Raw genomic sequence first — 25895 nt, 5'->3', positions numbered from 1 at the left:
GCAACCTAATGTAATCCTAATACACGTCACAAAGTAGTCGGAATCGACGCAACAGATTTCAAAGAGATTCATGGAAGAAAACGACTGCAGTAACTTGATATCAGGCCTGTAAGATGATAGCAATGGATGGAACGACTTAGAAGAAGCAAAGCCACATCCATCTTTAAAAAAAAGACATGCGCGGGACACCGGGGGGCTCAAACCAGCTGACCACACTGCATATTCCAGACTAACACAAAAACCTTCAAGAAAATAAAAGAGATAGGCCTTAGCTTTTACTTGTGTTTAAAGCACAGAACACCCTGAATGATACCTCAAACAGATTTGAGAGTTCAGTTGTTCATTTGTGAAAATGCATATCTCCATCTTTGAGCACTGCTGCTGGTTATGTGAAGTTTATAGGAAAATGTAAAGATGAACTTTTGTGTCTAAACACGTGCACTGTTCCTAAAAGTGTTGGCTCATCCATCCAAATGATCAGAAATCTCTTGTTCTGGCCACAGGGGTGTAAAATCATCATTCAGATATGCAGACTGTTTTCACAAACATTTGTCAAAGAATGGGCCGTTCTCAGGAGCTCAGTGAATTCCAGCGTGGAACTGTCACAGGACGCCACCTCTGCCACAAATCCAAACGTCATGTGACCTTCAGATTAGCCCAAGTCCAGCACGCAGTGCAAAGCGTCGATGCAGCGGTGTAAAGCACGTCACCACTGGACTCTAGAGCAGTGGAGACGCCTTCTCTCAATCAAAATAATTTTTTTTAGCTTTTAAGTGTACAATAGCTGTCATTCCTCATGAAAAAAACTACCCCAAAGCAGTATATTGATCCATTCAGGCCTCTCTGAGGAATCCTCTAAAAACTTGCTCTCTGAGCACCAGCCCCTCCCAACCCATGAAAACAAGTGGATTCTCATGAGCTGCCGTAGACCAATGAGAACAGCCCCTTCCAGGACGTTTAGCTGTGATCAGCTAAACCCTTTCATTTTATATGGACATCCGTCTTTACGTTTGGATGTTGTTTGTTTTCGTGGGAGAAACTCAGACACGCTGCTGAGGGCGACTCTTAAGATGACGTCATGAAATGGGCGACACCCACGAGGAGAGAAAGGCGGAGCCTCAGAGATCAAGTTGTCTTACTTTCAGAATGGAAAAGAACTCAGGAAAATTACTCATATTTAATTTTAAAAAACAAAATTGTGTCAAAGGTGTTATATCATCATATGCATGGATACTGGCTCAATAATAGTATGGTTCAGGCCCTTTCAGTCAGGTCCACAGAGAACAGTTTTTCATGGATCCACTCAGAGGCACACCTGTAAGTTTGCTAAGTTTTCTAGAAATAAATCCTGAAAGGGATCTCTGTGAGTATGTAAATGTTGCTTGCATTTGCCTGGTTTTCCAAATATGGATTACACACACACAGCCCCAGTCCTGGTCTGTAAAGACCTGCTCTACACTACTTAAAGTTAGAGCCCCACATGCTGTTGGTGTTAGGCGTATGACATGCAGAACTCCTTCATTTCTTATGTCTGTAGTGTCGTGAAGGAGGGATGGCGGCTCTCAGAAAGCGAGCGGTCTTTCCAGAGGATCCGCTGCAGATGCTCCTGGCCTTCCCGGTTCTAGAGCAGCTCTAGTGCAGCTGCTCTAGAGCCAGGCGGGCTTTGTCCGGCTCAGTTACACGAGCATCACGATTTCATGCTCTCACTCTTACACAACTCTGCTGCTGTTGTCATGGCAGCCGTTGGTGAGGCAGTGAGATTTTGGGAGTGTAATCTGAAGAGCTGCGAGCTGTGAAACGTGAAGTTACAATGAAAGTATCATGAGACATGATGGAACCTGGACAATAAGGAAGTTCCAGCTGAGAAAACGACTTCCTCTCTGCTGCTGTAGAGCACCATCATGCTCCCGTTTCCACAGCAAAGTGAAGCTCGGCTTGTTCCTGTGGCAGATTTAGCAGGTGTTTCTAGAACACAATGATGGTGGAGTTGATGGTGTTTCTCTGACAGTGTTTGTCTTTGCCGTTAGGGCAGCAGACTGTGTATTCCTGCACCCGATTAGCCAGCCCTGCACGTCTCTCTTTCTGCGCCTCTCTTTTGAGCTGCCGTTGACGTAGGTGTGCAGAGTGGATCCTACGCTCACGCTTCTATTTTTACAGGATGAGAGGGCAGGCGGGAGGAGGAGGAGGAGGAGGAGGAGGAACTGTTTGATTCTCTTTTGAGGGGTGTGTGTGAGGATGAAAACATTCACCCCTTTACTGTGTTTGCATCTCGTCCTCATGCTTGCAGGTGGACTATATGGATGAAAATGAGGAATACTTTCAGCGACAAGCCTCACACAGACAGTCCCGCCGGCGCTTTCGGAAAATCAACCAGAAAGGGGAGAGGCAGACGATCATCGACACTGTGGATCCGTACCCCACCGGGAAGCCTCCCATAGCCCGGGGTTACCACACGGTGAGGCGCAGCCCCGCTTCTGTATGCTGATGTGTCTGGAAGTGGCAGACCGCTGTGCGCACAGCTCCGCTCTGTCTGTGCGTTCAGCCTTTTTATATACATATATTTTCTTTTAATCTCAACTGGAACTTGGTGGTCTCCAAGTGTCCTTCCAGTTACCCCCTTCAGCCGGTTGCAGGTGGCTGAGCCATGACACCTTTAGCTTCGTTCATTGGTGTTCTGTGGTTCTCCTCTTTGGATCAGAAGTTCTGGTGGGCAGAACACACATATGTTTGCTGCTAACTCTGTGATGGATGTTTTGGTGAGCATCAATGATCACTTCAGCCTTGTTTTTGTTTTTATTCTTTTTTTGATACTTATTTTGAAGTCATTCACTGAAATTACAGTAGCATGAAGCGGATGTTACTTCTGATTGTTGGATGAAGCAGATTTAACTTCTGACTTGTTGGATGAAGCAGATTTAACTTCTGACTTGTTGGATGAAGCGGATGTTACTTCTGATTGTTGGATGAAGCGGATGTTACTTCTGATTGTTGGATGAAGCAGATGTTGTTTCTGACTTGTTGGATGACAGATGTTACTTCTGACTTGTTGGATGAAGCGGATGTTACTTCTGACTTGTTGGATGAAGCATATTTTACTTCTGACTTGTTGGATGAAGCAGATGTTACTTCTGACTTGTTGGATGAAGCGGATGTTACTTCTGACTTGTTGGATGAAGCAGATGTTACTTCTGATTGTTGGATGAAGCAGATGTTACTTCTGATTGTTGGATGAAGCGGATGTTACTTCTGATTGTTGGATGAAGCGGATGTTACTTCTGATTGTTGGATGAAGCAGATTTAACTTCTGACTTGTTGGATGAAGCGGATGTTACTTCTGATTGTTGGATGAAGCGGATGTTACTTCTGATTGTTGGATGAAGCAGATGTTGTTTCTGACTTGTTGGATGACAGATTTAACTTCTGACTTGTTGGATGAAGCGGATGTTACTTCTGACTTGTTGGATGAAGCATATTTTACTTCTGACTTGTTGGATGAAGCAGATGTTACTTCTGACTTGTTGGATGACAGATTTAACTTCTGACTTGTTGGATGAAGCGGATGTTACTTCTGACTTGTTGGATGAAGCAGATGTTACTTCTGATTGTTGGATGAAGCAGATGTTACTTCTGATTGTTGGATGAAGCGGATGTTACTTCTGATTGTTGGATGAAGCGGATGTTACTTCTGACTTGTTGGATGAAGCAGATGTTACTTCTGATTGTTGGATGAAGCAGATGTTACTTCTAATTCGTTGGATGTAGCGGATGTTACTTCTGACTTGTTGGATAAAGCGGATGTTTCTGATTGTTGGATAAAGCGGATGTTACTTCTGACTTGTTGCATGAAGCAGATGTTACTTCTGACTTGTTGGATGAAGCGGATGTTACTTCTGATTTGTTAGATGAAGCAGATGTTACTTCTGATTGTTGGATGAAGCGGATGTTACTTCTGATTTGTTAGATGAAGCAGATGTTACTTCTGATTGTTGGATGAAGCGGATGTTACTTCTGACTTGTTGGATGAAGCAGATGTTACTTCTGATTGTTGGATGAAGCAGATGTTACTTCTAATTCGTTGGATGTAGCGGATGTTACTTCTGACTTGTTGGATAAAGCGGATGTTTCTGATTGTTGGATAAAGCGGATGTTACTTCTGACTTGTTGCATGAAGCAGATGTTACTTCTGACTTGTTGGATGAAGCGGATGTTACTTCTGATTTGTTAGATGAAGCAGATGTTACTTCTGATTGTTGGATGAAGCGGATGTTACTTCTGATTTGTTGGATGAAGCAGATGTTACTTCTAATTCGTTGGATGTAGCGGATGTTACTTCTGACTTGTTGGATAAAGCGGATGTTTCTGATTGTTGGATAAAGCGGATTTTACTTCTGACTTGTTGCATGAAGCAGATGTTACTTCTGACTTGTTGGATGAAGCAGATGTTACTTCTAATTCGTTGGATGTAGCGGATGTTACTTCTGACTTGTTGGATAAAGCGGATGTTTCTGATTGTTGGATGAAGCAGATGTTACTTTTGATTGTTTGATGAAGCAGATTTAACTTCTGACTTGTTGGATGAAGCGGATGTTACTTCTGATTGTTGGATGAAGCGGATGTTACTTCTGATTGTTGGATGAAGCAGATTTAACTTCTGACTTGTTGGATGAAGCGGATGTTACTTCTGATTGTTGGATGAAGCGGATGTTACTTCTGATTGTTGGATGAAGCAGATGTTGTTTCTGACTTGTTGGATGACAGATTTAACTTCTGACTTGTTGGATGAAGCGGATGTTACTTCTGACTTGTTGGATGAAGCAGATGTTACTTCTGACTTGTTGGATGACAGATTTAACTTCTGACTTGTTGGATGAAGCGGATGTTACTTCTGACTTGTTGGATGAAGCATATTTTACTTCTGACTTGTTGGATGAAGCAGATGTTACTTCTGACTTGTTGGATGACAGATTTAACTTCTGACTTGTTGGTATGAAGCGGATGTTACTTCTGACTTGTTGGATGAAGCAGATGTTACTTCTGATTGTTGGATGAAGCAGATGTTACTTCTGATTGTTGGATGAAGCGGATGTTACTTCTGATTGTTGGATGAAGCGGATGTTACTTCTGACTTGTTGGATGAAGCAGATGTTACTTCTGATTGTTGGATGAAGCAGATGTTACTTCTAATTCGTTGGATGTAGCGGATGTTACTTCTGACTTGTTGGATAAAGCGGATGTTTCTGATTGTTGGATAAAGCGGATGTTACTTCTAATTCGTTGGATGTAGCGGATGTTACTTCTGACTTGTTGGATAAAGCGGATGTTTCTGATTGTTGGATGAAGCAGATGTTACTTTTGATTGTTTGATGAAGCAGATTTAACTTCTGACTTGTTGGATGAAGCGGATGTTACTTCTGATTGTTGGATGAAGCGGATGTTACTTCTGATTGTTGGATGAAGCAGATTTAACTTCTGACTTGTTGGATGAAGCGGATGTTACTTCTGATTGTTGGATGAAGCGGATGTTACTTCTGATTGTTGGATGAAGCAGATGTTGTTTCTGACTTGTTGGATGACAGATTTAACTTCTGACTTGTTGGATGAAGCGGATGTTACTTCTGACTTGTTGGATGAAGCAGATGTTACTTCTGACTTGTTGGATGACAGATTTAACTTCTGACTTGTTGGATGAAGCGGATGTTACTTCTGACTTGTTGGATGAAGCAGATGTTACTTCTGATTGTTGGATGAAGCAGATGTTACTTCTGATTGTTGGATGAAGCGGATGTTACTTCTGATTGTTGGATGAAGCGGATGTTACTTCTGACTTGTTGGATGAAGCAGATGTTACTTCTGATTGTTGGATGAAGCAGATGTTACTTCTAATTCGTTGGATGTAGCGGATGTTACTTCTGACTTGTTGGATAAAGCGGATGTTTCTGATTGTTGGATAAAGCGGATGTTACTTCTGACTTGTTGCATGAAGCAGATGTTACTTCTGACTTGTTGGATGAAGCGGATGTTACTTCTGATTTGTTAGATGAAGCAGATGTTACTTCTGATTGTTGGATGAAGCGGATGTTACTTCTGACCTGTTGGATGAAGCAGATGTTACTTCTGATTGTTGGATGAAGCAGATGTTACTTCTAATTCGTTGGATGTAGCGGATGTTACTTCTGACTTGTTGGATAAAGCGGATGTTTCTGATTGTTGGATAAAGCGGATGTTACTTCTGACTTGTTGCATGAAGCAGATGTTACTTCTGACTTGTTGGATGAAGCAGATGTTACTTCTAATTCGTTGGATGTAGCGGATGTTACTTCTGACTTGTTGGATAAAGCGGATGTTTCTGATTGTTGGATGAAGCAGATGTTACTTCTGACTTGTTGGATGACAGATGTTACTTCTGATTGTTGGATGAAGCGGATGTTAGTTCTGATTTGTTGGATGAAGCAGATGTTACTTCTGATTTGTTGGATGAAGCGGATGTTACTTCTGACTTGTTGGATGAAGCGGATGTTACTTCTGACTTGTTGGATGAAGCGGATGTTACTTCTGACTTGTTGGATGAAGCGGATGTTACTTCTGATTTGTTGGATGAAGCAGATGTTACTTCTGACTTGTTGGATGACAGATGTTGTTTATTTGTTGGATGAAGCGGATGTTAGTTCTGATTTGTTGGATGAAGCGGATGTTACTTCTGACTTGTTGGATGAAGCGGATGTTACTTCTGATTCGTTGGATGAAGCAGATGTTACTTCTGACTTGTTGGATGAAGCGGATGTTACTTCTAATTCGTTGGATGAAGCGGATGTTACTTCTGACTTGTTGGATGAGGCGGATGTTACTACTGACTTTTGGGGTGAAGCAGATGTTACTTCTGATTGTTGGATGAAGCAGATGTTACTTCTGATTGTTGGATGAAGCACATGTTACTTCTAATTCGTTGGATGTAGCGGATGTTACTTCTGACTTGTTGGATGAAGCGGATGTTACTTCTGATTTGTTGGATGTAGCGGATGTTACTTCTGATTGTTAGATGAAGCAGATGTTACTTCTGATTTTTGGATGAAGCAGATGTTCTGATTTTTGGATGAAGCAGATGTTACTTCTGATTGTTGGATGAAGCAGATGTTACTTCTGATTGTTGGATGACAGATTTAACTTCTAATTCGTTGGATGTAGCGGATGTTAATTCTGACTTGTTGGATAAAGCGGATGTTTCTGATTGTTGGATGAAGCAGATGTCGTTTCTGACTTGTTGGATGACAGATTTAACTTCTGACTTGTTGGGTGAAGCAGATGTTACTTCTGACTTGTTGGATGAAGCGGATGTTACTTCTGACTTGTTGGTATGAAGCAGATGTTACTTCTGATTTGTTGGATGAAGCAGATGTTACTTCTGACTTGTTGGATGAAGCAGATTTAACTTCTGACTTGTTGGATGAAGCAGATGTTACTTCTGACTTGTTGGATGAAGCGGATGTTACTTCTGACTTGTTGGATTAAGCAGATGTTACCTTTGACTTGTTGGATGACAGATTTAACTTCTGACTTGTTGGATGAAGCGGATGTTACTTCTGATTTGTTGGATGAAGCGGATGTTACTTCTGACTTGTTGGTATGAAGCAGATGTTACTTCTGATTTGTTGGATGAAGCAGATGTTACTTCTGACTTGTTGGATGACAGATTTAACTTCTGACTTGTTGGATGAAGCGGATGTTACTTCTGACTTGTTGGTATGAAGCAGATGTTACTTCTGATTTTTGGATGAAGCAGATGTTCTGATTTTTGGATGAAGCAGATGTTACTTCTGATTGTTGGATGACAGATTTAACTTCTAATTCGTTGGATGTAGCGGATGTTAATTCTGACTTGTTGGATAAAGCGGATGTTTCTGATTGTTGGATGAAGCAGATGTCGTTTCTGACTTGTTGGATGACAGATTTAACTTCTGACTTGTTGGGTGAAGCAGATGTTACTTCTGACTTGTTGGATGAAGCGGATGTTACTTCTGACTTGTTGGATGAAGCAGATGTTACTTCTGACTTGTTGGATGAGATATTTAACTTCTGACTTGTTGGGTGAAGCAGATGTTACTTCTGACTTGTTGGATGAAGCAGATGTTACTTCTGACTTGTTGGATGAAGCAGATGTTACTTCTGACTTGTTGGATGACAGTTTTAACTTCTGACTTGTTGGATGAAGCGGATGTTACTTCTGACTTGTTGGTATGAAGCAGATGTTACTTCTGATTTGTTGGATGAAGCAGATGTTACTTCTGACTTGTTGGATGAAGCAGTTTTAACTTCTGACTTGTTGGATGAAGCGGATGTTACTTCTGATTTGTTGGATGAAGCAGATGTTACTTCTGACTTGTTGGTATGAAGCAGATGTTACTTCTGACTTGTTGGATGACAGATTTAACTTCTGACTTGTTGGATGAAGCAGATGTTGTTTATTTGTTGGATGAAGCGGATGCTGTTTCTAATTCGTTGGATGAAGCAGATGTTGTTTATTTGTTGGATGTTGCTGCTTGTTTTCTTTCAGTGACATCCTGGATGTGTCTGCGTGTCTGTTGTCTCTTTGATGGCAGTCTCCACATACATGAAGCTCTTCTGTTTTCCTCCTGGTTTTTTCTCTTTCTCTGTCTTCCCCTCATTTCTGCGCCCCCCCCCCCCTTTGTTTTTTTACTGAATTAACATGAAACTGTGGTAAAAAGGGAAACTGTCATCTGCCCCCGCCCCGCCCCCTTCCCTGACTTCACATTTGCTGAACTTTCTCATGACCACAAAACAAGCTTTCAACTCTATACTGCAGCTCTGCTCCTGTGGGAAGGATGGGACTGGCGCTATAGCAGCCAGCAGCCCCTACTGGGCCCTGTTCAAGTGCAGATGGAAGTACAGTAAAGAGCAGCATGAAGTGGGGGGGTCAGTGCTGCCGCTGAGGGGCTAGAGGTCTGTAGCGTTGAACCCGACAGAACAAGTTGCTGTTCAGTGTCACGATGCTCCTCCTTCCCTGAGGTGGGTTCTGGAGATTCCTGAGGACTGACAGATGTGGATTCTGATCAGTCACTGTTGTAAATGAAGCTCAAACGTTGTTCTGGGTTCCTCAGACTGGTCTGAAAGCTTCCCGTCATTCTGTTGTTCCTTAAGGACTTCTCTCACATCTTGTTCTGGAACCCTAACTTGCAGATAATTCAGTGGATGGACATGTCTGTTCTAATGAAGGAATTCTCCATCTCTGCTCCCCCACACAATCTGACACTTCAGTTACCAGGTGGTTCAGGTAAGCACTCAAACTACTGACCGAGCCGTTGCTCACCAACATCTTCACAGATCTTCTGGTCTCAGCCTTGACAAAAGCTTTGGATCTGTTCAGAGAGCGATCAGACACAACTGCAGAAACGATTTTCTGCTTTACTAACCAAGTTTCATGCTTTCTTTGTTTTTCTCCAAACTGAATCTTAAGTCTTTTTTGCTTTTTTTTCACTTCAAAGGCTTCATCAAGTCATCAGCAATTCTACTGTTGACAGAAATATGGACATTTAAGTTCGGTGCCAGAGTAAGCCATGCACAGACGTCAGCGTTTAACCGTTGAACCTGTTACAACACTAAGTCAGACCAACATGACAACAAAAATAAACTCAAACGGTTACTCCACCCTTTTCTGAATTGAGATAAACATGCTGGGACTGGACTTCTTTGAACTTTAAGGTTTTCTTTTGGATGTGTGCCAATATGGGGGTGTGTGGCTTTTTGACTGACAGGTAAATAACAGTTTATTACCTCTGGAACTACTACATGTATCCAAAAATGTTCAGGGTACTGGGGTTCAATGTATGTGTGCATTGACACATGCATATTATATGTGGGTATATATAAAAAACTATCAAAAAACTGAAAGTACTAACTGTTTAAAGCTTTCCTCAGGCCTGAACAAGCATGATGGGAAATGTCTGTTATCATCAGCAGACGTGCCCTTTAAGTAGGAGACGCTTTCAGAACGCAGAGGTCACAGAGTGTCTGTGCGCAGCCGGGGGAGCGTCTGCCGTCCCTGAGCGCATCCTGAACGCTCCGGAAAGTTTCCGCTCAATACCTGAAACATGAAATCCACGCTGGCCCCTAACTGTAAGCCCCAGCGGGAGCAGGGCCCACACCCCCACGGTTTCAAGCCAAGCTGCTGGCTGTGTACTGCTAGCTTAATTTGGCTTTCAGGGTTCAAACATTGATTGGAGAAATTTTACTGAAGAGTTTTTCTGGTCTAAAGGCTTCCCTGTGTCTGGTTTGGATGTGTGGAAAGAAGGACTAGAAATAGACAAACATTAAAACCATCAGTTGATGTAGTTTCCCTTCATGTTTCATGGCAGCGTGTTTTAACATTTTAGCCATTGATTAAGCAGAGTACTGCTATTCATTGATTGTTTTTATTCTGAGCAGCTCTGCCAGGGAAACTGTGGATTCAGACCAGGCAGAACCTGATACATCCTTGAAGCCTCAAGCTGTCTGATACTATTTGTTTTTAACCCACAATGAAGAGAGCAAAAGAGATTTCTGCAGTTTTAGTGTGAGGGCAGTGTTACACGTTATTACCAAAAGTATTGACTCATCTGCCTTGACTCTCTTATAAACTGAAGTTCCATCCCATTCCTAACCCATAGAGTTCAGTATGATGTGGCTCCACCTTTTGCAGCTGTTGCAGCTTCAACTCTTCTGGGAAGGCTGTCCACGAGGTTGAGGAGTGTGTTTGTAGGAACTTTTGACCATTCCACACTGATGTTGGTGGAGAAGGCCTGACTCAGTCTCTGCTCTAATTCCTCCCAAAGGTGTTCTATGGGGTTCAGGTCAGGACTCTGTGCAGGTCAGTCCAGTTCATCCACACCAGACTCTGTCCTCCATGTCTTCATAATATATAAGTGTGATTCATCACTGCAGAGAAAGCGTCTCCACTGCTCCACAGTCCAGTGGCGGCGTGCTTTCCACCACTGCATCAACGCTTTGCATTGCACTTGGAGATGTGTGTCTTGAATGCAGCTGCTCGGCCATGGAAACCCGTTCCATGAAGCTCTCTGTGTTCTGTACTTGGGCTAATCTGAAGGTCACATGACGTTTGGAGCTCTGCAGAAAGTCATCGACCTCTTTGCACTATGTGATCAGCATCCGCTGACCCCTCTTCATCAGTTTATGTGGTCTACTACTTGGTGGCTGAGGTGCTGTTGTTCCCAAACTCTTCCAGGTTGTTCTGATAGAGATGACAGTTGACTGTGGAAGATTAAGGAGAGAGGACATTTCACCACTGCATGTGTGGCACAGGTGGCTTCCTATGACAGTTCCAACTCCATCCATCTTCTACACCCGCTTTGTCATGTGAACGGTCACAGGAATTCTGCAGCCTATTCCAGCTTCTTCATGGTTACAGCCTGGACATCACAGGACAACACACTCAGATACATTCACACCTGAGGGACAGTTTAGACTAGAGTCCTCTGTGAACCAATGAGGCCTATTGGTTCACAGAGGTTTGTGCGAGGAAACCAAAAAAAACACACATACGCGAGGAAACATGCCAACTCTACAATAGAACCCAGTGAGGATTTGAACCAGGGCTTTACTGTAAGCCGGCTCTGCAGACCTCTACACCATTGTGCAGCTCAATTGTACTTCACTCTTTTCTTTATAATAAGAAGAATAAAATGACTTTTTTATGTTTGATTAAATCCCAACAAAGTTGACCTGAAATCACTGCACTCTATATGCATATATGTTGTGTGCATAAATATACATGATCTAGCAATTATTTAAATGCAGGTTTCACCGTTATTTAGATATTTATTAGTCTAATAAAACCAAATACACGATCAGTTAAATGAGTTGTGACATCTGTAAATAAGGGCAGACTCTTACATCTGCTGTCCTTAAACAGAAAGGAACAGCAGTGAAGGGATTTCTGCAGATAAATATTAAACCCGTTCTCCTTGTTTCTGTGAGCTGTTCCCGTGCTTAAGATTCAACCCAAACCAAGCTGACCCAAACAAGAGCTGTGAGCTGACATTTTAACACCTTATTCAGAAGAAACACACTCACACAACCACACACTCACACCTACAGCGTGCTGGAACTTGATCTTTAGATATTTCCTCTTATAGAGCCTCATAATCTCCAATTCCCAGCTGCTCAACATTTCACACTTTATCTCACAGGGTCCATCTTTTCCTCTAATGTCAACAGTTATTTGAACACAACACACATAGACGACAGACACACGAGTAAACACACACACATGTACACACATCTACACTCACACATGTTAACATACATGTCCGCAGTCACACAAATGGACACACAGATACATATATATGCAGATACACACTTGTATGTTTATGAACATATGTACTAACAAAAACATGTGCACACACACACAGTATGCTGGTGGGCAGCAGGGCACTCAGGTCTCCAAGCATGTACTGTATCATTACAGAGAGGGGGGGGGGTACAGGTCCTCTGACCTCCCTCAGCCTGTGAGCGTCAGCTCTGCTGGGCTGAGTCTGAAGGTCATTTGCTGAGACCGGGGTTGACTTCTTCACATGTCTGTGAAATAAAGCTGTTGCAGATAAAGCGTTGTGAAAGATTCCTGCTTCCTGTCTATCGGATTAGGCTGCTGGAACATGGAAGCTCCGCCCATGCTGCTCTCATCTGTGAGGGTCAAACACATGTTTGGTTTCCTCAGAAACCTGTGGTTGTGTCTTCAGTCAACTGCAGGCACGTGGAGTAGAAATGTGCATTTGTGGAACAATGAAGTGTGTTTTTCTAGAGGAAACCTGGAACCCAGAAAGATAACTCTCCATCCATCTCCTCTGCTTCTTTACATGGCTGACTCTACACCCCACCTCCAGGAATGCAGGAAAGCTCAGGTACTGTCCTCTGTTGTGTTTAGTGTGTTTATCTTCTCTTCCCCATTCCTTATATCTTTAGCTGCTAGTGTTTAGTTTCATAAACACCTTCCATTTGTAGATGTGCGTGCTGATAAGGATGGGAAGCTGTAGCAGAGGTCATGTGACCAACGAGGCTTCATTCTGTGCTTCTATCCACTTTGATCAGATAAATGAGAGCAGAGCTCATCAGGTCGGCCGGGATGACGAAGGAGTGATGAGCGTCACTTTGGGTTTGCTTTAAGGCGTGTAAACTGAGATAACTGGAACCATCCGGTCGATTGAGTTTCACTTTTTCTTTCTGCTGATGTGTTTGATAATGGTGGCGACTGTCCTGAGGCTCTTGGGTTGTCATCATTCAGGCTGTGCTGTGTGGCTCTAGAGGATTACTGCCTAATTATGATGGTTCATGAAGCATAAAGCTGCGATACAAAGGCTCTGCTGCTGGATGAAGTGGGGCTCTGAAGGATATCAAGGCGGGTTTATGAGGACATCTGGAACAAGTGTGTCAGTATTTCATCATGTAGCCAGCGAGCATCTGGGCATAAATGGATTATGAAGGAAAGGTTGGGAAGTTCAGGAAAACTTTGAGGAGGCCCACCTGCTGACGAATGCAGACCTGCAGAGCTCTGATGATCTCTGACACTACATGACATTCATACTACACTTTCCTTTGTTTATATGCTATCCCTATTCCTCCATCTGTTCAGAGTCATTCACAAAAGAGTTGTGTCTTTTATCTACCTAACAGAAAAAACAATCCCAGTCATTAAACTCGCTCAGTGAATCAATTTGAGTTTATCCTCTCTGGATCATCCAGTTTGGATAATCAGCATCTCTTCACTTCAGTTTCAAAGGTGTTGTAGGTTTTTGTGTTTGTGTGGGAAGAGCGTGAACATTCATTTTCATTTGCAGCTGTGGTTTGAAGTTTCCTTTGTTTGAATCAAACGCCTCAGAACAGCAAACGCCGCCTCAGCGGCTGCAGATATTAATAGGCAGGAATCAAAGGCGCCGCTTTAAGGGAAATGGAGCAGATATTTTTGGAGAGTTCACACTCGGCTGGGGTGTAGAGACATGCTTCTTCCTGTCTGTTTCAATGTTCACACACCTTTGTTATTTTGATGATGAGCTTGAAAGCACTTTCTACTGTTCTGACCAGTTCTTTATTTTTCTGCCACTCTCCCATCATCCATATCGTCCACCACTCTGCATTGGCTGAAAAGCTGACTTAGACTCTGGATTTAAAGTCTGTGTGAAGTTTCACATCCTCTGCTTCAGAAATCGTCCACAATGAAAACTTTTAATGCTTTAGGATCAAATTTGTACCTTCTCTTAAGAAACTGCCTTGTGAGGTTAAAGATTCTCCTTCAGCAAAAATGACGCCTCCTTTCACTTCCTGTCTCTGTTATGGTTGCGTTAAAGACGACTCTGCTTAGTTAGCGTGTAACCTGATCTGGAAACCTTGAGTTACTGATGAACTTACCAGGAAGCTCATGGCGGCGCTCTTTCCCTGAAAGCTGCGTTCCTCCATCACCTCTCTGATTTACGCTGGTCTCAGCAGCTGCATCGATATCACAGATGTTTCCCCCTCCTGATCTAACAAATGTAATCTTTTAGGCAGGCCTGCTGGCCGCCTTTCTATCAAATTATTTTCAGAGCAGTGTGGAGGCGACAACAGTTTGAAAAATGAAGTCATCCCTCGGGCAGCAGCAGCTCTGGAACGGAGTCTCTTTATTAGATCTCCTTTCTGTTTCTTGCAGAGCCACTTAGAGCCATCATTATGGAGCCACATCATTGATGGATGCTCTGTCTGCACGTGGCCTGCTGCTGGTTTACAAACAAGACTGAAGACAAATCAATAAATCAAAGTATGATTCAGGGAGAAGCTCCACTTTCTTTGGGAGGTGGATGTTCTCTGCTGCCACGATCCCACCTAAAAGGGTCACAAGTTGGTGTTTGTTGGACAGATTTTTGCTGACTCATGAGAAAACCCTTGTTGTATTCATTCAACATTCCTGTTGCAGTGCTGCATCAGTCTGTGGTGAAGCGGATGTGAGCTCTCCTCACTCGCGCCGGAGGATTGTTCAGCATCAGCTTCTGTTTTTTCACTGGCATGAATAAAACCAGCTTAGATTGTTTGTTTGTTTCTGATGATGTCATTGTGTGGGTCATGCTACTGGCAGTGTAACGATGCTTTTCAGCAAAGCTCAACACCTTCAGCAGGAAGCATTGATCCAAACCATCTTCAGCGTCACAGTCCTTTAATATCAGTGTTTAGGTAAACACTCATATCAATTTAAGATGGGGTGGGGGGCGTGCGAGTGGTTTTGATTCTCTCCGTGTGTGACCTCGTTGCCACGGTGATGTAATGATGCCCTGCTCCTCCTCCCCTGAGGTGATTGCTGGAGACCTTAATGACTGGGAGGCTCAGCAGAGCACCTGAGCTTTTTGTTGTTTTGATGCATTACATCATGGCTTTGGGGGGCAGGAGGGGTGATGTCATAGCGGGACTGCCTCTCCTCCCCCAGTGCTTTGACTGGAGCTTCTCCAACACTGTCTGTTGCTGCTGCTCCACGCCGTGCTTTGGTGGTTGTGGGATCATTCTTGGATCCTTGAGGGCCTGTCTGGATGATGGATGCACTGTTTGCTCATGAATATGAAGCCGTGAATAATCTCATTAATATTAACCTGCAGCTGCTTTGGAGAAGGACTCTTTGGTTCCAGTTTTTTAGTCGTGTGTGTCATCTCCCAGATCTCCAACATCTAAAACAAGATCAAGATTACCTGGACTTCATTTGAAGTGTAAAATTAGGGCTGTAAAAATAATCAACTAAATCCATGAATTGACTTATGATCCTATGATCCAACCAGATCAATCTGTCTGAGATTAGCTGTTAATCGAATCGACCTACTACTATATGAATTGAGGGGTAGTAGGTTTATTTTACTCTAATGTAAAAATGACCAAGTACATCAGTGGACAACACACATGTGATGTCATCAAACACTGATATCCATCATTCCAGTCCAATGTGTGGACAGACTTTGAATAAAGTCATGTGACCATCCAGTGTCTATAATGTTCTAAGAATGTTCCCTTTGGATTCTTTGGATGTGGAAAAACAACAGGGGTGAACTTTAGGAAACTAACATGTGAATGGATTTGACATTCATTCTAGTTTACTTGTTTGTTTGGACACAGATTTCATTTCCACTTGATGATCTGGAAGAAATCCAAGAATCTAGAAAACTTCACTTCACTGTTCAGTAGCAGGAATTTCTGTCTGAGTCTCACTGCTGGAAGTTTGGATGAAGAGGATCTGGATCCACTCTAGGTCAATAATCGGATCATTCAAAATGAACTGATATCGACCATGAATGGTATCGCTGTTGAAGTGAATGGTTACACCCCTATGAAAATGCTTTTCTAAATTGTGTTGACATGGCTTCATTTTCTGTTAGAACGTCTCATGGATGAAGCAGCTTTTGCCGCTTTTCTAACCTAAACAGCAAATTAAGAACAAGCTGATGGAGTTTACAGAAGTCGACTGATGACATCAAGAACCAAATGTCGTTTTTTCCTGAGGTTCTACTCTGTCTGTCAGGTGGAGGAGGTGTTGTTGAAGACTGCAAGCTAGTCTTGAGTGTGGCTAAATGAAATGTGTGGTTGTGTTGGATTTGTGTAGTTTCTTATGTCAGTATTCTGATGTTTGTCCTTGTCCACCTGGACTCTTTCATGGAGCACAGACAAAGAATTGTGTGTTTTTTGCCGCTCAGCCTCTTGTGCTGCAGCTGGATGAGGCTGAAGCCGCTTCGTCTGCTTCATACACACTTCCCTCCCTCCTCTTTTTAGCACGTCTCACCACCTCCGTCGCCACAGCAACCGAGGGCCCCGGAGGGTGAGTGTGTGTGTGTGTGGGGGGGGGGGGGGCTGGCTAGCTGGGTGCGGGGCTCTTGCCAGTTGCCATGGCTATTCCAGCTGAGTGACAGCGTGACATCACTGCTGTCTCTGCATCCTCTTCCTCTCTAATCCTGTTCTCTCTCAAGAGGAAGTGCTACAACTTCCCCGCCCAGGAAATGTTTCCTATCCTCCGTTGCCATGCCAACCAGTTCCAGCCACAGTCTCTTGCTAAAAAGAGAGTGATAATGGTATTACTCACACTGTGCTGCCCACCCCACACCCCAGCATGTCCCCCCACCTCTCATCTGCTCTTTCCAGGCTTCAGGCTGTCTCCCTTTCCCATCTCAGAGCCTGCCTTTGGTTTTTCCCTCATTCCTCCTTTAGCTTTCATCCTGGGGGTGTCAGTCCCCTGAAGGAGCACAGCCCTAGCTGCTCCACAGCACCACCCACCCCTCCCACACACACACACACTCACCCACACACACACACACCCACACACACCCACACACACACACCCACACACACACACACACCCGCACACACACACACGGCTGTAATCGCTACAAACAAACTGCTGGCTTTAAGGGCTCTGACGCTGATGCGCGCCTCCCTCTTCAAATAATCTAATGGTGCAAAATAGGCGTTTACGCGCGTGCATGTAGCAGAGTTTTTACACTGCCCCCGGAGGGAGGGAGAAGGAGAGGTGAAGAGGGAAGGCGGAGGGATCAAACGTGAGTGAAAGTGTTGTCAGCCATTTTTCTCATCTTTCTCCGCTTCTCGGCGCGCCGCCGCTCCCCGCCTGGAGATGTGATCGAGCGCGCGCAGCCAGCCCGCGCCCGAATAGAAGGACACTCTTCCGCTCCTTCCAGCGCGTTTCTGCGCGTTCCTGCTCGTCTGAAAGAAGCGTTGTTGTGGTGAACCTAAGCAGGCCGGGGAGGGAACGGCGGATCCTGCCCTCACCGCCGCCGCCTCCTGCTGCTAGAGACGCGGCGCGGCGGAGGAGCAGAGAGGACGGGCAGCAGCTTCAGACCGGGGGGGGGGGGTTATGCTGTGGCATAGAGCTGATCCGGGATGTTAGATTTTCACCAGTGTTCATTATGAAACCATTAGCAGCGTCAGACAGCAATGGAGTCCCGAGCCAGCAAGAAAAAACCCCGGTAAGTACTCTACCGACGCGATTCCTCTAGTTTTTTTCTCTCCATCCTCGTTTATGCCCCCCAGATATGATTACAGCCCCATAATGCACGCGCATCGGATTTCCATCGAGCTCACGCAAGGTGAATGAAAGCAGGGCGGAGAGGACGCGACACGAACCGGAGCCGGCGGGTCACAGCGATCATTCCGCGGCGTGGCGGTCTGTGGACAGACGCGGCCGCCATGTGCTCGCTGTCACTGAGGCGCGCACACGCACCCATATGCAAAGCCCCTCCAGCACTGAAATCTGAGCCTAGGTGAAGGCGTGAGCATGGAGGAGGCCCTGCTTTCAGCTCAGAGCACATTTTAGTGGCGTTTGGATGACAGCGGTGAACGGAGGCTCTGCAGAAGCAAACGCGCCAGCTGCTGCTTTGATTTCAACTATCGGGGGTGGGGGGTGGGGGGGTTTAGGTGATGTCATGCTTGAAGAGATTGATGGTGCTCCCAAAAAAGAATCTCCATCCTCTCAATAACAGCTTCTTTCAAATGAAATGAAACAAAAACATCCCCTTTATATCCCAAACGGACTCGATCCAGTCCATTCAGTCGAACCTTCCCTTCAGGCTGGTGCTGGAGTCGCTGTCCATGGTGCTGGAAGCAGCTGGCTGCTTCTGCAGATGCTGGGAGGCCTGAGATGATCTGCACTTGAACAGAGAGATGGATTGATTAGACGTCAGCGCTGCTGGCATCAGTCAGACACTGAGCCCACACACACACAGACCGAGCTGGCTATTTATCACTCTGGTGGATGCTTCTCTGCTCTCAAAGCCCAGAAGCCCAGAAAAACAAGTCTTCCTATAACAGCCATAGCTGTTTCGTTGTTGATGAGGTGTGTCAAGTCCCTTCCCTTCACTTGGTGCTGCATCTCCTCAGGCCAACCAGTGGGATTCAAAGACCTCTTCACAGAAGTCATCCTCATTTTCTCCCCACCACCTCATTTCCATTTATTTTTTTATCCTCTTTGGCTGCAAATGTCAGCTTGAGTAAATATTCATTTATCCCAGCAGGAAACCACCGTGAGTCAAGTCAGTAGCAGCAGCCGGATCTTATTACAGTAGTGGCATCACTGTAGCCGCCTCATCACCTCTGGCAGCGCTAAGCGCAGTTACACTATTCCCTTTGAGGCTCACGGCGTTCCCTTTGTAAAGCTGCATTTGCCTGCATCAGGAAACCTGCTGCTTCTTCACCCTTCAGTTTGTTTGCTTTGAAGAGTTAGCCGTACTTCATTTCAGCCGTTATTGTTTGAACACATTAGTCAAAAGTCACTTCCTGAATGATTCCTATGGTCTAACTTCACCGATCATTCATGTGTCAGTGCCCTCCTTGTATGTGCTATTAAAGTAAAAAAGTAGATCCTGTGGAATCGCAAGCTTTAATTATGAGACTAATCAGTTGTGTCTCTGTCCAAACATGTGGAACTGCAGTCACAGACCAGTGTGTTGGACTGTTGGTCTGCTTGTCAGAAGTTGTTTTACAGAGCACGATGCAGATTGATTAGTTGGACACCCAGCCAAGGGGGGTTTAATCTCTTGAGCTGTGAGGTTCGACAACGCGAGAAGCTGCTGCTTTGGTCCTTCCACGCATTCTCTGAACTTCTCAGATTCCTAGCTTTTCTGTTACATATCAAAAAGAGCAAGTTAGAGTCCTGCTGTTATTGACTGCAAGAGCAGGGGCATTCTGAACAGCTGCATGAAGTCCCAATGAAGGCCTTCAGTTTAGACCAACAGAGGCAGTTTGTTTCTGACTTCTTACTGGAAAACGTTAGTGACACTCTGTGTTTGACTTGCTTTTCTGCAGCGAGAGACACTGGCTCCCCTCAGAGGAGGCCATACTGTGGAGCTGCACAGATTAACCCCCAACATATACAGGCAGTAAAGAGATTGAGAGGCAGCCAGGGCTTCCACCCTGAAATCTAGGTCATTAGGTCTACAGTGTAATTCAAGGAAAGCCACATCTGCTCACATGTAAGCAGAACTGAGCGTTGTGGAGCGAGCGTCGGAGCAATGCTTAATCCTCCCACGACAGCCGACCGACCACACAGCTTTTCGGCTCCCAGTCGTCTTGTTTGTCTTTGAGAGAACAGTGGAGCTTGAGAGACGCGTGGAGGTAGGAGCTCAATCCCACATTCATGCTCCGCTTTGTATTTATCTCTTTGAGAAGCAGCATTATTGCAGGAATGGAAGCAGCCGGTCTGAGTTAGAAATGTCATCGGTGTCTGTGCTTGTCGTGGCGGAAGCCAAAGCTTGGTGTGTTTGTCCTCACTGTGGAGCTGGAAGCTGCCAGATTGAGCCAGACTCCTGCATTCCATCAGGCCGCAGAGGTCAGCGGACCACAGCATGCTGATGCACTGAATGGAGGCCGGCTTATTGACCAACAGACGGATGACCTAAATGAGCTCAGAGAAGGGATTAAGTGTTTATTATCCCCTCCCTTTATCCCTCTTTCCTGCCTATACTGAACGCCCCTCCCCTTTTCTGGGAGGAGGGGCTCACTTGTAGAGTTTCTATTGGTGAGGGGGATTTCTGATGGGTGCCAGTGGTGTCAGTTATTGTAATGAGGGAGAATCCATTTGAGACTGGTCTTTCATTCTGACAGACCAAAAGGAGTTTTCTGTGAAAAGGGGTTTTTATGATTTGGCTTTATTCCCGGGACTGTTGGGAAACCTGTAAAATCTAAATGCATCTGGACTGACATAATTAAACACGATGGCAGTCTTTGACCCAGAGTAATCACATCACACCTCAGCAGCAGAGGAGCTCTGCTGAGCCTCAGCCTCCGGTCACTTCATCAACACTGCACTCTGTCGAGCCATCCATCCAGTTTTCTAATAAGTCTGCATTACACAAGTCTCCAACGCTCTTCACTGACTTTTCTGACAGAGCAACGTCCGTCTGAGCCTCTTTGATTGAGGAACCTTGCAGATGAGCACTTGAAAAGCACATTTTCCTCAAGTGCATTGAGAGCAGCTCAAACTTATTTAGTTGCAAATGAATCTTCTTGGATGGATTTGTACTCCAACAATTCCATTCCTGATCCAGAACTCTGAGGCAGCAGCGTGTAGAGCAGACTCGGAGCCACAGTTAGCGCCTTTTCTCTCAAATTCCTCATCTTGCCCTCGTTCTTCACGACTGTTACCTAAAGCTGAATTCAAAGGTTTGTTCTGGATCTCTTGATGTTCGACTGGATTTCCCGCTGTAAGTCAGCCGGAGCAGACTTCCTACTTTGGCCTAGTTTGACTTTCAAAGTTTCAAAGTGTTTGGAGCAAATGCTCTCCCAGCTGAACTTCATACATGTTGGTGAATTAAACATTTACATCTGTAAACAACATGAACCAGTTCTGCTGAATTCCTAATTCCCCCCTGCAGCTGCTGAGTCAAATAATTGGAGTTTAGTGTGCAGTGTAAACTAACTCGAAAGGAAAACCTCGTCTTAATAAGAGATTGTAAAATATTCGTATCTTTAGTATAAATGTTGATGAGTGAATCCAGATGTCCTTTAAGCTGAAGGACAGCGGTTTTCCCAGCTGTCAGAAGTGAGTGACATTTGTTTTGCATTGGTTTTGTGCGGGCAGACCTCCTCTGCTGCAGAGACCTCTGATGAGCTGCCACGGCTCTATCAGCTCCATCTTTACTTTGATAGAACGGCAGCTCTGCGTTTCTGATCTGTTTTCCATTTCTCCACAGAGAAGTGGGTCAGCTGGTTTACAGAAATGCTAATTCCAGCTAGTAAGTTGTGTAGTTTAAATGATTCAGAGGGGCTTCCTCCCTGTACTAAAGGCTGTTTGTTTTCTTCCTTCAAGTGAGCTTCATTATGGAAGGGAAGCCCTCGGTTCTCTGCAGCGCCTCATTAGAAAGGAAAGACTTGAATTTGAGAGTGAAGTGGTTCCACTGTAACATAAGGAACCCAACTGAACTGTGGGACAGTTTTTACTTTGACGGACATTTGTGGAGGTTTCATTTTAAAGCCCCACTCCGACCAGCTTTTGGTTTATTCTCAAAGCGTTCCCAGTGGTCTTTTCATGATGATGATGATGATGATGATGATGATGATGATGCTGTTCTGAGCCAAACTCTAAACTCTTGTCTTTGTCTAGAGCATAACTTCTGCAGAGCGGCAGGAGTTCATTAGAAATCTGAGTTGTCTCAGAGTTGTGGGCAGGACCGTTTGCATGGATTGAACATGCGTTCATTTCCCATAACCCCTTAGTTTATGCGCTCTCTCGCTAGCTTACAGCCCCTCACAATCCCAGCCTAACAGTAGTCGTACAACGAAAATGGAGAGTAATATCAGAGCTGTACAGTTTAGATCCAGATTCCAGCTCAGACAGGGAAAACAAAGACGTTCATGGATCTATGTGTCCATGTACGCCATGCACAGTGGCCGCTGCTGGGCTGACAGAAACTGACCCTCTGTGTGTGTGTCATGTGTGTGTGTACGTGCAGCTTCCTGCAGACTTCAGCAGACTTCACCTGGCCGACGGCTTACACCCACAGGTGACCCACGTTTCCTCCAGCCACTCAGGATGTAGTATCACCAGCGACTCTGGAAGCAGCAGCCTGTCAGACATTTATCAGGTAAGGCCTCCGCTTGCAGGTGCTGGCTCCAGCCTCCGCCCTCCCGGTTTGATGCTTTCAACCCAAAGGCAGCCACCCCCATGGCGCTGACGTTAGAAGTGACCCGTGGTGGGATAGGGGGACTCCCTGATGTCATCAGGGAGACGCTTTTCTGCTACCAGCTTGAATGTTTTGCTGCTAGAGACGCTGCAGGAGTCTGAGAGGAGGTGCTGAGGCTCAGCCTGGGCCGAGCAGACCACCAGCTGCCGCTGCAGGTGCTGAGGCCTCCGTCCTGGCTCCACCTCTGCCTCCAGCAGGTGGAGAAGGGACGGAGGGGCGTCAATTTTTAAAGGAGAGAGTTGAAGTCATTTGAACAGGCATCAACTCAATAAGATAAAAAAACACCCAGAAAGGTCTTTCAATGGTGGACGTGCCCAAACATCTGCTACTCAGTCCTCTTTACCCTACAGATCCTCACGCTGTCACCTGCTGTGTGGGTGTGGGTGTGGGTGTAGGTGTGTTGTATGGCAGGAAGGTGTGCGTGTGCATGTGTGTGTGCGCGTGTGTGTGTTGGCTGGAACATGCTTTGTGGTATGATAGTAAGGTGTGTGTGTGTGGAACATGCTGTGGACTTCCTGCTGCAGTTCTCTGCATCTCTGCTCTCTGGTCTCTCTTCTCCTGTTGGCGTTTCCTGTTGAACCTCCTCCATCCGGGTTGCATTTTCTGCTTTTTAGGATTCACTGAGCTTCTGCCTGTGCATAATAGAAATAATGTGTTGGTGTTTTTCCACCTTTAGCCTCTCTGTTTTCAGATTCTGATGGTTTATGGATAAAAACAACAAAAAGGAATTTGTATTACACTTTTGTTTGACTCTTTCATTTCGTGTGGAATCTTTCTATGTTAAGGTTTCTTTTTACATTCATATGGTTTGATCTGGTCTGTTTAGCGTCTCTCCAGGTTATCTCTTTTAGTGTCAAACTGCTGTTTTGATCTTTGGCGTATTTATTTACACTTTGGGGTTTCTGAGTCCTCACTGAAGTGGTCTTCCGGCTGCTCCTTCAGTTCTTCCAGCATTCAATCACAAGAGGCTGATGCTGCAAAGAAAGGGAGGATTGAAGTTGTGTGCACGTTTCTCCGCTTTTGGTGCAGAAATGCAGTCTGCTGTGGTTTCCATGGTTACAGGGAAGGGCTGCACGACGTTCTCGCGTCACGGCCAAGATGGCGCTCTGTTTGCATCTAAATAAATCATGAAATCTGTCCTTTGAAAGCATCCAAGAATAGCGCTCATGAATTATTAACAGCCAGCTTGACTCCTGATGCTGACTGCCGGTTTATGGCTTTCTGCTACCTACATAGCATGAGCACGGACGAGGCTGCACTCTGGTTCTGGAACGACGGTCCCATTTCTCCCTGTTTTTCCTGAAGCACATTCAGGCTGTTCTGTCCTGAGTGGAGCTGTAGGTTGGATTCTCAGCTGTATTTGATTAACCAGACATTTGCCGTCTTGCTCCTGGCTTCATTGTCAGAATTTGGACAGAATTGAGCCGTGGCTCCGCCTCCACCTGAGTGTGTGCACCAATGAAGCTGAAGCGGCTGGTCACAAGCTGAATTTTTGATGAGCCCTTTCACATGGAAAATGAGCAGAAACGACACAGGGGCTCTGTGAGAGCCACGTAAAAAATTTAAGGCAGTCTCTCAGTCTGGGATGCAAAGATGCGTCTGACCCGGGGATTTTGCTGGCAGTTCGGGACGCAAACCTCCAGTGATTTTGTGAAGAAGCCAAAGGTGGAGCGCCGTTTTGGGGTACGATGGTTGTTCACGTATTTCTTCATCTGCTTCAGTTCCACTTGGAGATGTCTGGGTGTAGGCAGGCTGATCAGGCCATGTGGCCTTTCATCTGGGACAGATGCTCTTCCTCTGACGGGAGCAGAACGCTGCTAGTGCTGCTCCTGCTGTAATTGCATCGTCTCCTTGAAGTTTCTTCACCTGCTCCGCTCAGCGTGTGCTTTCAAAGAACAGAATCTGGCTGCAGTTGGATGAGTGGCAGGAGAGAGTGGATCTAATTGGCTGGTTTCTGTGTGCAGCAGTGCTTGGTGTGCAGTTCTGATGCCTGTCGTTCTGCACTAAAACACCAAAATGGGTCAAATCTGTGCCGCTTGACTTTTTGCTGTTCGTCTGTTGGAAAGGACGTGTCACTGTGGCAGAAGTAGAAGGGAGAAGTTTTCTGTTGGACGTTTGGGCTGCAGAGGTCCAGCCTAAAACCCTGCCGTCCATCTATCCAGCCTTCATTCCTCACCTCTCTCCTCCTCTTAGGCCACAGAGAACGAGCCGGGCGACATGGACCTGAGCGGCCTGCCGGAGACCGCCGTCGACTCCGAGGAGGACGACGATGAGGAGGACATCGAGCGAGCGTCGGACCCTCTGATGAGCCGGGACATTGTGCGGGACTGCCTGGAGAAGGACCCCATCGACCGCACAGACGATGACATAGGTGAGGAGGCGGTCGGGGGGGTTCTGTTAGCTCTTTGACCTCAGCCTCATGAGGCGGGTGCAGCAGTGGAGTGTCATCAGCAGCAGCAGCGACTTTACATTTGGGCTGAAGCCCGTGCTTCTGTCATTACAGAGCAGGCTTTCCAGTAATGCTGAAATCCGCATCCAGCTCTGGGTATCATGTCCCGCAAAGCTGCGACTCCACGCCGCTGCTAATCTCAGGCGTGTTAAAAGAGCGGGAACGCAGTGGGGCTGAGCTGCTGATGGGCTCTTAGAGAGGATGCTGAGAGAGAGGGAGGAGGTGGCGATCCCCTCCCCCCTCCCGATCTCTCCCCTGCACCCCCCTCTGCTGGCAGGGTTTTCTAGGTCACGCCATCGCATCCTCTCGCCTCACCTCTCCCAGCGCATTAAACTTTCACCGCTACTGCAGCTTCACGCACGTTGCTGTGGCCAAGCCAAGCCCAGGTCAGCCGGTGCACCAGAACCAGCCTCATTCTGAATTAGAACGCTTCAGGAACGTTTGGTTTTGTATTCATGTATGTGTTGACTCTGCTGTGCAGTGAACACATACATCATCATCATCATCTTCATCATCACAGAGCTTGTTTACTTTCTTGAGTTATCAGAGAATTGATGTGAATGCTACATCTGATATTCCTTTGAAGGAAACACACCAACATTGAATCCCTCTTCTCTATGTTTACATCTGGTCATGTGTAGAAACACTAACGCTGTGTGTGTTTCCACACATTCATGATGCTCGATCAACATGTGTGTTGTTCGCTGTGATGCTCTAGTCTGTTTTTGCGTTCTGCTAAAATAAACCAACTA

The 25895-nt window shown here is 45.5% G+C and overlaps 1 protein-coding gene across 11 annotated transcripts in view; it reads left to right on the top strand.

Annotated features, from left to right (window-relative positions):
• rapgef2 (Rap guanine nucleotide exchange factor 2) overlaps nt 1-25895 on the top strand; it is a 98997-nt gene that overhangs the window by 53769 nt on the left and 19333 nt on the right. For 6 of the 11 annotated variants that reach the window (XM_023959498.1, XM_023959495.1, XM_023959494.1 and 3 more), the window contains 4 exons: nt 2288-2455; nt 12891-12908; nt 22464-22595; nt 24888-25065. In XM_023959498.1, the coding sequence (XP_023815266.1) occupies nt 2288-2455; nt 12891-12908; nt 22464-22595; nt 24888-25065 (496 nt within the window). Of the gene's footprint in view, nt 1-2287; nt 2456-12890; nt 12909-17504; nt 17985-22463; nt 22596-24887; nt 25066-25895 lie in introns of those variants that run through there. The other 5 variants (XM_023959497.1, XM_023959499.1, XM_023959503.1 and 2 more) reach the window with 3 other exon arrangements.

Source organism: Oryzias latipes, chromosome 10 (assembly GCF_002234675.1).
Source record: "Oryzias latipes chromosome 10, ASM223467v1".
NCBI lineage: Eukaryota > Metazoa > Chordata > Actinopteri > Beloniformes > Adrianichthyidae > Oryzias > Oryzias latipes.
This window is presented reverse-complemented; position numbering and strand designations above follow the sequence as displayed.